Raw genomic sequence first — 14330 nt, forward strand, 5'->3', positions numbered from 1 at the left:
CCCGTTTTCTCTCACGGCGGTAGCTACCTACCTGATTACCTGCTATAACAAATCATGGCTGTTACTCACTGTCTGTTGGAATAAACCATTTATATATGGGGTGTGTTACCTAATGTTCCACAGAATGTTCACCCAAAATAAAAATAAAAATAATAAAACGTATTTTCGTATAAGTGCGTAAAACGTATAAGTGCTATCTATCCATTCAGATAGTTTCGGTGTGATTTCTGCCATCACTCCAATACAATGGAACTGAATGGCACTTGGTTTGTGGCACTCAAAATGGTAAAAAGTCTCTTTCCAGAAATCATGACAGTTACTCAAGATAATCCACAGACCTTGTTGTGAACAGTTTCATTTAGGAAACATGTTCTACCTAAGTACACTACATAATAAATACATTACAAATACAAATAGTTACTACATGAAACTGCTCACAACAAGGTTGGTGGATTATCTTCACTAACCAGGTCATGATTTATGGAAAGAGACATTTCTTGTTTTTGAGTTTGAGTGCCATTCAGCTTCATTGTATTGGCAGACATCTCAGAAACCAGGGCCCTCATTTATCAATGCTGCGTCTGTACGATCATTTCTAAGCAAAGTGTGGGATTTATCAATATGAACATGCACTTGAGATTGTGCGTATATCTACGCACAGCTCCGACCGTGCGTACATGGCACTAAGCGGTAGAATAGGAAGACTGCAACAGACGGAATAAGCGTCCATGCATTAGAGTTCCAACACCGACATGTTCGGTATGACTCATAATTTATTATAGTTAATTGTAAAATAGAGACATGAGTGTAATTATTGTCAAAACCTATAAATAGCATTTGGAATATGTCTTTCCGAATGAATGCAGCATGGTTGATCTTGCGTTATCGGAATACTTCTCAGGGGGTGCGCTCCGCGGGGAGCTGTTTTCAGAGATAGGGCATTCTATTTGCAGAGAGAACATACTATTAAGTAGAGTCCGCTACCCGAGACACATTCTCCTTGATTTGTACCGCAATTTGGGACCCAAATTGGAGCGTGGAACAAAACGCACAAATTCCATCCCCTTCCATCCCCCATGCACATTCAAGTCCTCTCCACCCTGGGATCTTTGGCCACGGGCACGGTCCAGCGTGAGCGCATTTGGCTAATACATGTCGTTGCTGGTCTAATTGTATTTAATTAAATTGTAATGTTATTACTGGGGTATCTGTAATTAAAATATCACTTAAATGCAGGTGATCAGGGTTATCCACTGAAGCCATAGTTAATGACTCTGACCAACCCAACAACCCAACAGGAGCACAATTATAATGGCTGTGTTCGTTTGGCACCGGGGGGCAGACGCAGAACACCCACATCCAAACACCGCAGCAATTCAGTCAGTCTCCCCTGGCAAGGTCTCAAATTAATCTAACTTTAAAAAACCGAAACGAAAAAAGGCGTTTATTTTCCAGTATGATTATCACAATGACTCAAACGCAAGCGCAAAATAGTGGTTACGACTTTTTATTCTCCCTTAGGTTGCACGGGCAGCAATTTGCTTCGGTGACTCGTTCATTTCAGTCATTACAGTGCAAATGTCGGGTCAGCTTGTCATTTATTTCTGTCAATGTGCTGGTTCTGTAGGACTGCGTCAGTCAACACCCTTGGCTCCCGGCGCACAAATATTTTAAATCATATGATTAAATATTGTTTAAAATAAAAAGCTAAATACTATTATTTTGTGTGTCATGTTTCCAAATAAGATTGTTCACAACGAAATGCTTTCTACCTTCAATTTGTTAGTTAGATGACCCCCATGATCAATCTCGCTCTCAGTGAAGTTTCTCATAAATTCGCATAGCCATTATTCCACATTCCACAAACAGCCATGTTCCCATGGGGGTATTTAATGACCATTATGGTTGATTAGGGGCGGTTCTGTATGCAAATACTTAGAATCGTGCACAAGCATAGATGGTAAGAACAATTGGTATTTATCAACACGTGTAGTGTGGTACGACCTGTGCACGCACGTCTAATAAATCGTGATTTTTCTGTGCATACAGACATTCTAAATTCCGTGCGTAGGAACGAAAATAGAACACTTTCTACGCATTATTGATAAATGAGGGCCCAGGACCATCACACTGACATTATCTGGATGGATAGATAGATAGCACTCCGACTAAGAGGGGAAATCGTTTTTTTGGGTGGACTCCTCCTTTAAAGCTGCACTATGGAACTTTAGCTTAATGGGTCACTGTGAGAGGTAACTGCTCAGTATTTTACAGCAAGGAAAGGAGACATTTCTTGAACAAGATAACTTTGTGCACTATTTTAAATGTTTGTCATTCACATTTCTATACTTACATGTAAGAAATGCAGAGAAGATTTAGCGTCACTGGTCGTCTCTGTTGGTAGGTATTTTCCTGCCCAACTCTGTGATTTAGATTGCAAACAAAACAATATTTTTTACCTGAAAATGTTATAGTGCAGTTTAAAAAAAATACTATAAATTCATGATGCATAATTTTATAGAAATCCCCATACAATGCTCAGACAAAGAACCAGGGATAAACAAAGTGAATAAAGAAATAACCATATTTAACCCTTTCACTGCCACACGACAGAAGGTTAGCCCTTTACTATCACACAACCGACGGCGATGCTCCATCATTAGCATCATTAGCTCCGCAAATGCGGAGCTAATGATGCTAATGATGGAGCATCGCCGTCGGTTGTGTGATAGTAAAGGGCTAACCTTCTGTATTGTCACAGTGAAAGGGTTAACCGGCTGTCGTGTGGCAGTGAAAGGGTTAAAGGGGACTTACAATGGTGCATTTATCCAAAGCGCTTTACAATTAGTTACTCACATTTTCACTCACACATTCACACACCGATGGCAGAGGCAGGAGCAGTTAGGGGTTAAGTTCAAGGACACTTTGACATGCTTCCCAGGAGGAGCGGGAATCAAACCGGGACATTTTCCAACATTGATGATTGTACCATGATTGTAATGCCTTTTTTCCTCTATTCATAAGAAACAACATACTTGAAAATTATATTTTACTAAGATGATCCCTAACATCACTAACGTTATTCTTCCATACATCTTTTTATCTACATAATTTAATTGAGCTGTAACTAACTCAAAACAAAAATTCAGCATCGTTGGATGACATCACATGAGGACAAATTCAAACTAAATTCTTATCTTTCAAACCTTGGTGAAGTACCCCTTTGAAGAAGGAGAAAGCCATCCAGTTAGGGTTAAGTATTTGTCTGGGTATGACTGATGTGTTGAAATATTTGACTAACTATTGTAGGTGTGGATGGAAGCAGGATCTCAGATATTCTTCTCCTACGGGGTGGCAGCAGGAAGCCTGAACACTCTGGGAAGCTATAACAAATACAACAACAACTGCTACAAGTACGCTAACGGCTCAATTCTTAAACCACATATCAACAAGTCAATTAATGTTTTCTAGGTGTGTAAACACATACTGTATGTGCAAACATAGAGAGAACACTGGTTACAGAGTTGATGGTTCCCGGCTGTATATATATCGCTAACGCTTTGCTTGCTTCATATCACAGCCAGGCAAATTAACGGGTGATGGTACGTGATGTCATTTAATTTGACTCACTCAGAAGCATTTAATTTAAAATTGCCTAAATATTTTAAATCCCATATGTAGAAAGTTGTTGAAATGGTCCAACCTCTCAAATGGAGAGTCTGTCTGTGTCACCTGACCCCCACGGGAAGCATCCAGGTCTAAGGCTAAGGTGTGCACATGCACGGATACTCTTCCCAAAGGGGCCAGCTGACCTACCACCATGAATTTCCCCAGGACCACAAACAGACACGGGAGAATGCGCCGAGAAACAGTAAGAAAGCTTTTATTGCATGAAAATAGATATTTAATACAAGGTTATATTTCTATATAAATAATTGGTCGGTTAGCCTATTTAAAAGACCCACGCCTCTTAAGCCTAGGGTAGTTAAAAGGAGGAAGCGCTCAATGCCCCGTAAACCCACCCCCAGACTGTTACTCCCACCCACGCCACCTATCCCCGCCCCTGAGACACTACACACGTGAAGGAAAAAGGGTCTGCCCTGCACACGGGTCTATGACTATCAAACGTTAATTTAGAATCACGCTACACCACACGGTTCACTGTAAACAGCCTAAAATAGGTATCGATATCACACCATCCCTCGGGGAGCCACGGCAAATAATTAGGGAGAATATAGGTAGATAAATACACACTAAGTGTTCACACAGCAACTAAGGGGGCTGGGATAAAATAGCACGGGCTGCTCACCGCTAGGGGTAGGGCCTAGGCCTAGAATACTCCTCTCATACCCTAGCCTAGGTTTGGGCAGTGGAAGCGCTGAGTTGACAAACACTAAAAACAAAGGTTTTAAGTATGACCGGGGCCCGAAGGTGAGGGCCGGAAGGACGCCACTCCCTTCCGCTCCCGTAGCCCCTCCCGCCTTCGGGCTAAAAACTGTTCTGTCTGTACTGGGGGGTTTTAGGCACTCCAAGCACCAGGCGTGCAATAATGTCCTCCCGCCTGCAATGAAAGGCACAGTCAGTAAGAGCAAGGTCCCCCCGTTCACGGGTTAGTCACAATGCACAATGGATTAGATATCCTCCATATGATTTAGAAAAGAGAGAAAGGTAGTTCACAGAGGATGGAGAATCCACAATACTAGGTTCAAGTCTTCGACAGTTTTTACTGGCTTTACTGCATGCCGTTCCGATAATCTTCAGCTTCACGCTACTAATAATATTCCTAATTCCAATGCAGTCACTGTTCGTCTATGTCTTCATTTACCACTCGGGAAACAGTTCGCTGTCAGGCACGTATTCTACTGTCTTGCGTTCTTTACTCATGGCGCCCGGTGTGGCGATAATGTCTCTCCGGTCAGAAGCTCCACCCGTTTCCACTGCGGGGGGGAAACACCGCAGTCGCCGATATGAACTGGTTCCACTGGAGGAAAAGTACAAACACAAAAGAGTTGCATGTCCTCGTACTCCTACAGCCCTGCATCCTCTGTTACCGTCCTCTCGACTCCCGTTTTCGTTCTGCTACTGTCCGTCATTGATTCTCCTTTCAGCAGCGCCAACACTTCCGGGCACCGCCTCCGTCACGCCAGCCAGCCAATCACCTCGCGCTCCCTCCAACGACGCTCCCCAGCTGCGTAAGAAGAAGAGGGCACACATGTGTAGCCTGTATGACGTTTACATACGCTACCCCCCCCTGGTGGTCCTGCACTCGCCTGTTGTAGCTGTCCTCTGCACAAAATCACCATCCTCCCAAGATGGCTCTCTCTGCTCCCGTCAGGACTTCCTGGACTCCGTCTAAACAAACAACAGGGACAGCATGGTGCAGTACAGCGACGGTACTTCACATATCCTCATCAGCTGATATTCACTTGCCTGTTCCATCAGCCAGGTAAGCCTTTAGGTCCTCTTCCAGACCATCCCGGGACACGTCCTCCTCTTAGGCTCCCGCAGGTACATACACACCCCCATACAGATACCCCTATACCCCCACCCGCGACATTTCCCCCCCCCTATTTCGATGGCTGTCCCGGCCATCACAGCTGGACCAAGCGGATGGGGTGTTTGCCCAAGTTGCTGCGCCGGGATCGTCGCGGCGGTCTGGCCTCCAGGGGGACCACTGCAGGCCCGGCTTCGGCCCTTCCATTCCCTCGGCTGCTCCCTCCTTCCTCAGGATCGACAGGTCCCTCAATCTCTCCAGGACCTCCTTCCTCAGGATCGACAGGTCCCTCAATCTCTCCAGGACCTCTTGGCATTCCACTCGACTCCAGGCGCCGGGATCGTCGAGGCGGTATCACCTCCAGGGGGACTACTGCAGCCTCGGCTGCCTCCAGCTGTACAGGTAACGGGGGTTCCTCCGCAGGTCTCGGTACAGCAGGGCCAAAGTGAAGCTCTGGGACCGGGAGGATGTAACCGCCCTGGCCAGTCGCTGGGGGCGGCAGGAAGGGGAAGTGGAGACCCTGGGTTTCAAGGGGGGCCCTACCTTCTGTCCCTCCAGCACTTCATCAGGGTATGAGGGCACCCCTGCTGGACAGGGCCGGAGATTGTTCCTATGCAGGGTGCGACCAGGCCCTTCCTGACCCTCCGGCCGAACCAGATACACGGGTTGGTCGGGTCGGGGCTGTCCGATAATCACATGGGGTCTGGGTACCCACCGGGGTGCCAACTTCCCCTGGGCCCGCCGACGAAAGTTCCTTATCAAGACCCGTTCTCCTGGCAGCAAGGGTACTGCTCGCGCCCCTCGGTCATAACGAGCCTGGTCCCACCGCTGCCTCTTGGTCACATTCGCCTGTACACGCTCGTAGGCCTCCCTCAGTGTCTGGTGATGGCCCTGAACCCATCCCTCCAGGGTGGCTCTCCGTTGCGGGGGTAAGACATCGTGTATCAAGTCCACTGGCAACCTGGCATGGCGACCAAACACTACAAAATGAGGAGTCATACCGGTACTTGCGTGTATGGCATTATTGTAGGCTTGGACGAGGTATGCAAGCTGATGGTGCCAGTTTGGTTGGATGTCGGGGTCGAGGGAGCCCAGTAGAGAGAGCAGCGTCTGGTTAAAGCGCTCACAGGCCCCATTGCCCTGAGGGTGGTACGGAGTCGTGCGGCTCTTCACGCACCCATACATGTCACACAACTGCTGCATCAGCCGGGACTCAAACGCAGCCCCCTGATCCGTTCTGGACACCCAAAGGGTTGGATCAGTGTTGTCCATAGCGCCTTGACCGTGCTGGACGCCGTCTGATCTTTGGTGGGAACGGCAAAGGCGTAGCGAGAGAACAGGTCAGTCATCACCAGGATGTAGGGATAGACATCGGCCGGCCGCCCCAAGGATAAATAGTCCAAACCCACCACCTCAAACGGGTAGCTACTCCGGATGGAGCTCAGAGGCGCCTGTTGTTCTGGTCCGGCCTTGCTGACTGCACACGTGGGGCACTCCTTGGTCCAGAGCTGCACTGTCTTGCTCATGCCTGTCCAGAAGAACCGCCGCCGCAGCAAGGAGAGCACCTTCTCGGCACTAGAATGGCCAGCGGCCTGATGATAGTCTTTCCAGAGACCCTTGGCCCGACTGAGAGGTACAACCAGCTGGTCAGTGGTCAGGTGGGTATCAGGCTCCACCCCTCTCCTCACAATAAGCCCTCTGTGGAGGTTCAGGCACTCCCATTCGGCCAGCAGACCTCGTAGGCCCGGACACAAGGGATGGCGGCGGTCTGGAGGTGGCGGTGCCCCCTGGGTCAGCCACTGATGGACTTGTCGCAGGTCCGGATCCCCCCGCTGGCTCTGTTTCCAGTCCCGTGCCTCCGTGGCTGCCGCCTCCGTGTCCGCAGCTTCCTCCGCCTCCCTCTCCAGCGGGTCCCGTCCTTCCACTGCCTGGACCGTCGTGTTCCCCGTCTCTGGCAACCGAGACAATAGATCAGCATTCTGATTGACAGCCCCTGGCCGGTACTTGATTACGTAGGAGTAGTTTGCGAGCTGGGCCGCCCAGCGCTGCTTGTGTGCCCCCAGCCGGGCCGTTTCCAGATGCACCAGCGGATTGTTGTCCGTGAAGATAGTAAACTGGGCCCCCCAGAGGTAATCTTTGAATTTTTCGGTCACTGCCCACTTCAAAGCCAGCAGTTCCAATTTGAAGGAGCTGTAATTCTGGTCATTGCGCTCGGTCTGGGACAGGCCACGACTGGCGTAGGCGATGACCCGCTCCTGGCCCCCCTGTACCTGGGACAGGACTGCTCCCAGTCCCTCCAAGCTGGCATCCGTATAGAGCCTGAACGGCTGGCCGTAATCAGCGAAGGCCAAGATGGGGGCCTCCAACAGGTTCCTCTTCAGCTCCTCAAATGCCTGCTGACAGGGCAGCGCCCAGGTCACTGGTGCAGACGGTCGCCCAGCAGTGCCTTGGAGCAGTCGGTTAAGAGGGGCGGCGATCCGGGCAAAGCCAGGGACGAACCGCCTGTAGTACCCCACGAATCCCAGGAATGACTTCACCTGTTTGACCGTGGTGGGCACAGGCCAGCTGCGGACGGCCTGAGTCTTCTCTGGGTCAGTTGCCACCCCCTGGCCGCTGACGATATGTCCCAGGTACCTCACCTCCCGGTGGAACAACCTGCACTTCCCTGGCTGGAGTTTGAGACCATGCTCCTGCAGGCGATGGAACACCATCTCGAGATGATCCAGGTGGCTCTGAAAGTCTGGGGAATAGACAATCACGTCATCCAGGTATATGAGGAGATGGTCATTCACCTGACCACCCAGGCAAGGCTGCATCAATCGTTGAAAGGTGGCGGGGGCATTGCACAGACCAAAGGGCATCCGCTCGAACTGGTACAACCCCAGTGGTGTGGCGAAGGCTGTCTTCTCCTGGTCCTCCGGCGCCACTTCCACTTGCCAATACCCACTGGCCAGATCCAGGGTGCTGTACCAGGTCGCCTGGGTCAGATTGGTCAACGATTCCTCTATCCGGGGCAGCGGGTATGCATCCTTGTGGGTCACAGCATTCAGCTTCCGGTAGTCTATGCAGAAGCGCCAGGATCCATCCTTCTTGCGGACCAACACCACTGGGGCCGCCCATGGACTGGAGCTCTCGCATACCACCTTGCTGTCGACCATCCCCTGCAGCAGCGTCCTCAGCTCTGCGTATAGCTTGGGTGGAATCGGACGGTACCTCTCCCGAATCGGTGGTGCGGTTCCAGTGGGGATATTATGTTGAATCACCTTGGTACGTTCGAAGTCCTCCTCATGTGCAGCGAATACATGGGTCCATCGGCGCAGCAGGGCCGCGAGCTTAGCCTCTTGGTCTCCGGTCAGTCCCTCTCCTCTCAGATCTAGGGCCGGATGGTCGGCAAGGGGGGATTCAGCTACTCGACGCATGTCCACTTCTACCACCCCAGGGCCGGTGTCCCTCAGAATCAGCTGGTTGGTCCCATGGATATCCTGCAGGGGGACCAAGGACACTGTGGCCAGGGAGCACCGCTGGGGGATCAGCACAGAGGAGAGGTGGGGGTTACAAATACGCAATGGCACCTTACCCCCCCGTACCCAGCTGATGGACCGAGCCACTCGCCAGCCACGCTCTCCTACCACCAGGTCAGTGTGGTCTTCCACTAACACCGGGCAGTCCAGGCGACTCATCCGTGGACTAACCTCTGCCCATACCACGATCTCCGACTCGGGAGGCACCAGGACAGGGGCCTGCCGCCGCAGTCTAGCTGTGCCACTGGCCACATCGGCTGGGGGGGTGCTTTGTACCTGCTGACAGAGGTTAAACGCCTTTTCCCACACCCTCCGGGCCGTTGGAGGAACAGTGGAGGTGAAAGCTTCCCGCCCCGGGTGTCCCCCCTGAAATATGCCCTCCCAACATTCTGAGATAACGTTCATGCCCAACAACCCATATTCCGTACTAATACAGTCATTGTTTACAATCACCACTCCCCGACCCAGTACCTCAATACCGCCGATGGTAAAGTCCAGAACCACGTAGCCCACAAATGGAATTTGTAGCCCATTAGCCGCTCGCAGGGTCAGCCAGGGTAGTCCTCCAGGCCCCTGGAACCCTTCGCCCCCGAAATGGCGCTGAAAGAATGATTTGCCAAACATAGTCACCTGTGAACCCGTGTCCAGCACACAGGGTATCTTCTTACCCCGAATCAGGACCTCTACCTCTGGACAGCGACCCACCATGGTTGGTCTCTGTAGGGCCTCCGTCGTACCTTCTGAACCGGTCACTTGCCCTGTAGTGACCGGGACTGTTGAAAATCCGGGGGAAGTGTGGTCCTACGCGTGCAGTACCTCTCAATATGTCCCGCCTCCCCGCAGTTCTTGCAGATGGGCCGACCCTGCTCATCCCACTGGTAGTTTCGCGGCTCCCGGTTGTCAGGGTGTTGGCGCGGCCGTGCAGAGGGTCTAGCTGAAGGGCCTGGCTGTTCCCACCTCTGGGCTGACTCGGGTCCAGGTCCAGAACCCCACATCTGGCTCCGTATTTCCTCTGTGTAACTGAGGGGTTACAAAACCCTGACTGTATTAAAGATTGTGATAGATTAAACCACTACTACATATTATTATTATTACTTGCCAGACAGTACAGTTATTATGGCAGACACTCAATAGACGGCACGGTGACAAAGAGATATCATTTACAGTATTTTATTATTAAGCAGAGATACAACTGATAATTACTGGGTCGCTCTTTTATGGCAAATGATATTAGAATGTCAGAGTATCAAAGTCAGTGGGAATGAACAATTCCTAGGCTAAGTATACTAGACCGGGACGCTGCATGGCGTGAGATGGCGATATAGGGGGGCAAACGAGGGTATAGCTGGAGACTGGTGATTTCCTCCCACAGAGTAGTAAGCTCCAGAGGAATGAAGAATAGACGGATACTCCGGCTGGTCACTTGAAGAAAGGGGTTCTCATACGGATCCGGTCCTTATAATCCAAGTGCTCGGTAGCAGGGTAATAGCTGTAATCCAATGCCCGATAGCAATGATGATAGCCAGCCAGCTTCGTCCTCGAAGCTAGCCCGATGTAGATCTTCAGGGTAGTTAAATCCAAACGACAATGGTATTAACGATGCTCTTCTCCACGGTACTACGTTTCCACAAGTCACTATAATCCACCAATAATGGTTCTACAATATCAAAGTAGTATCTGAGGAGCTACTAGTTATCCGTAACGATACGCCGCGGTAGGTTCCAATGCTCACATGTCCAATAGTTCTGCTGCTAGGTTCACCTCGTGTTCTGATACTAATTACGTTAAGTCCACACACACTTGCTAGGGTTCACGCTAGTTACTAAACGAACGAACTGCTTGTTAATGCTGCACACCGAACGAACTGCTGTAATACGTTAGATTCACACTACTTGACGAACTCTTTACTTCACGTTAGGTTCTGTCGAACTTGACTCTGCTACTAGACGATCTGCTACTGTTTGCGCCTTCCACAATATATATACTTAGAGTGCTTTCTAGGGCGCAACCGAATCTCTTGTCCGGAATCAATGCGCTGGCCCAGGGCATGTCTCAACTTGTCCAGACTCGTCTTTGAACTTGTCTGAGGGGCGCTATTCTTGGCGCTGCCAATGTCAAGGGCGTTATCCAATGAGGAAAGCGAATAATGCTATGATTCAAACGGAGGCTTAAAGGGATATAGCTTATATATATAAATAATATACAAGTTATATAAAACAATAAAACGTAGATTCTCAGTGTTAATCTGGCCCTTCAGAACACTCGGCAAGGGTGCTCCCCAGCAGTGTTACCTGGTCACGTAGTTCCCTCTGTAGCTCCACCCGTAGCGAGTCTCTCAGCTGTTGTAGGCCGCTCTGGGATACTGCTTCGACGCCGGGAGGTGGGATAGCTGGGGCAGCTCGGGTCTGGCAAGCCGCCACCACCTCAGTGGACGCTCGTTCCTCCCGCTCAATGGAGCTTGCTTCCTGCCGAACCTCCTCAAAAGTTGCCTCTGGGTTCCGTCTCAGGTGGCGCAGGAGTTCGCGCTTGATAGGGCCTTCCCGGAGGCCTTTAGTGAACTGCGCCCTCAGCCTCTTATTTTCCTCCCCTGCCCCATCTGGGTCACTAACCCTCCATAGGTATAGGCACTCTCTAAGGCGCAGGGTGAACTCCTCTATCCCTTCCTTCTCCGCCTGCCTACAACTAAAAAACCCTTCCTGAAGGATATCAGAAGACCTATGGTCTCCGTACTTTAGGGTTAACGCCTTGATTACTTCCTTAGGGGAAGCTTTAATAGTGGCTGAGAGGAGCATGGCTTCTCTATGTGCAGGGCCATCAAGGGAGCTAAACAGGAAATCTATTCCCTGTGGGGAGGGCAACGTCTGTGCTCGCAAAAAGGCCTCTACCTGGGTTAGCCATTGACTATATTTAGTGGTCCCCGGTTCAAGTCAAGTCAAGTCAAGAGTTTTATTTGTCACGGCATACGGATATACAATGAAATGCGGGTGGTCTTGCCCGCAACGATGTGCAATTGGTACAACATATAACATATAATAGAATCCAATACAAAAAATGTGTGCAATAAAATTGTGCAATAACAGGTAGCAGGTAACAATAAATTTGTGCAATGACGGGTAACAGTTGACAGTTAACAGTAGTAGTAATAGTAGTGCAATACACTGTTACTGTTGCTAATACTAATTTAAAGTGGCCTTTCCTTTTGGCAATAAGTGAGGGTGCGTGCGGCCTGAGTGTGTACCCGCTCATGCTAAAGTGTTACAGTGGTACTCAATGTTCATTGTTCAGGACTCTGATGGCCTGGGGGAAGAAGCTGAGCCTAAGCCGCTCTGTCCTAGTAGCTGGGGTTCGCAGGCGTCTGCCTGACCTCAGCAGCTGGAACAGGCTGTTATTGGGGTGGTGAGGGTCTTTCATTATCCTGCAGGCTCTGGATTTGCACCTCTTGTTGTATAGAACCTGCAGGGGAGGTAGTGCAATACCCGTGGTACGCTCGGCTGAGCGCACCACTCTCTGTAGGGCCTTCTTGTCTTGTGCCGTGCTGTTTCCATACCAGGCAGTGATGTTTCCGGTCAAGATGCTCTCTACAGCTCCTGAGTAGAAGGACTGGAGTATCTTCCCCGATACTCTGAACTTCCTTAACTGTCTCAGGTGGTAGAGGCGCTGTTTCGCCTTCCTTACTACTGTGTCTATGTGTGTTGACCATGTCAGATCCTCTGAGATGTGGACCCCCAGGTACTTAAAGCTGCTCACCCTGTCCACGGTAGCCCCGTTAATCATCAGTGGTGTGTGTGTCTCCTGCTGTCCTCTCCTATAATCCACGATCAGCTCCTTGGTTTTACCAATGTTCAGGAGCAGGCTGTTGTCCTGGCACCAGCGTTCCAGTACCTCAACCTCCTCCCGGTAGGCCTTCTCGTCGTTGTCCGAGATCAGCCCCACCACCACCGTGTCGTCTGCGAACTTCACTATGGAGTTGGAGCTGAACTTGGCCACACAGTCGTGTGTGTAGAGTGAGTACAGCAGGGGGCTTAGAACACAGCCCTGGGGGGACCCGATGCTCAGGGTGATGGTGTTGGAGGTCTGACCCCCCACCCTGACCGCCTGGGGTCTTTCACTCAGAAAGTCCAGTACCCAGGCGCTTCTCCACTAAACTTAGGGACCCAATGCGACCCCAAGTACCAGGGCATCCCAGTTTCTCTAACATTCTCATCGACCATGTTTGCTGTGGACTATGGGGAAATCCTACCGACTACGCCAAATGATGTCACCTGACCCCCACGGGAAGCATCCAGGTCTAAGGCTAAGGTGTGCACATGCACGGATACTCTTCCCAAAGGGGCCAGCTGACCTACCACCATGAATTTCCCCAGGACTACAAACAGACACGGGAGAATGCGCCGAGAAACAGTAAGAAAGCTTTTATTGCATGAAAATAGATATTTAATACAAGGTTATATTTCTATATAAATAATTGGTCGGTTAGCCTATTTAAAAGACCCACGCCTCTTAAGCCTAGGGTAGTTAAAAGGAGGAAGCGTTCAACGCCCGGTAAACCCACCCCCAGACTGTTACTCCCACCCACGCCACCTATCCCCGCCCCTGAGACACTACACACGTGAAGGAAAAAGGGTCTGCCCTGCACACGGGTCTATGACTATCAAACGTTAATTTAGAATCACACTACACCACACGGTTCACTGTAAACAGCCTAAAATAGGTATCGATATCACACCATCCCTCGGGGAGCCACGGCAAATAATTAGGGAGAATATAGGTAGATAAATACACACTAAGTGTTCACACAGCAACTAAGGGGGCTGGGATAAAATAGCACGGGCTGCTCACCGCTAAGGGGTAGGGCCTAGGCCTAGAATACTCCTCTCATACCCTAGCCTAGGTTTGGGCAGTGGAAGCGCTGAGTTGACAAACACTAAAAACAAAGGTTTTAAGTATGACCGGGGCCCGAAGGTGAGGGCCGGAAGGACGCCACTCCCTTCCGCTCCCGTAGCCCCTCCCGCCTTCGGGCTAAAAACTGTTCTGTCTGTACTGGGGTGTTTTAGGCACTCCAAGCACCAGGCGTGCAATAATGTCCTCCCGCCTGCAATGAAAGGCACAGTCAGTAAGAGCAAGGTCCCCCCGTTCACGGGTTAGTCACAATGCACAATGGATTAGATATCCTCCATATGATTTAGAAAAGAGAGAAAGGTAGTTCACAGAGGATGGAGAATCCACAATACTAGGTTCAAGTCTTCGACAGTTTTTACTGGCTTTACTGCATGCCGTTCCGATAATCTTCAGCTTCACGCTACTAATAATATTCC

At 50.2% G+C, this 14330-nt stretch overlaps 1 protein-coding gene across 1 annotated transcript in view; it reads left to right on the plus strand.

Annotated features, from left to right (window-relative positions):
- The window catches only part of LOC311246887 (sodium- and chloride-dependent GABA transporter 3-like), a gene marked incomplete at both ends in the record, with an annotated part of 58070 nt that overhangs the window by 34191 nt on the left and 9549 nt on the right, over positions 1–14330 (plus strand). The window contains one exon of the mRNA XM_084337128.1: positions 3310–3413. Coding sequence (XP_084193254.1) covers positions 3310–3413 — 104 coding nt within the window. The remainder of the gene's footprint in view (positions 1–3309; positions 3414–14330) is intronic.

Source organism: Notolepis coatsorum (assembly GCF_963971535.1).
Source record: "Notolepis coatsorum genome assembly, chromosome: 20".
NCBI lineage: Eukaryota > Metazoa > Chordata > Actinopteri > Aulopiformes > Paralepididae > Notolepis > Notolepis coatsorum.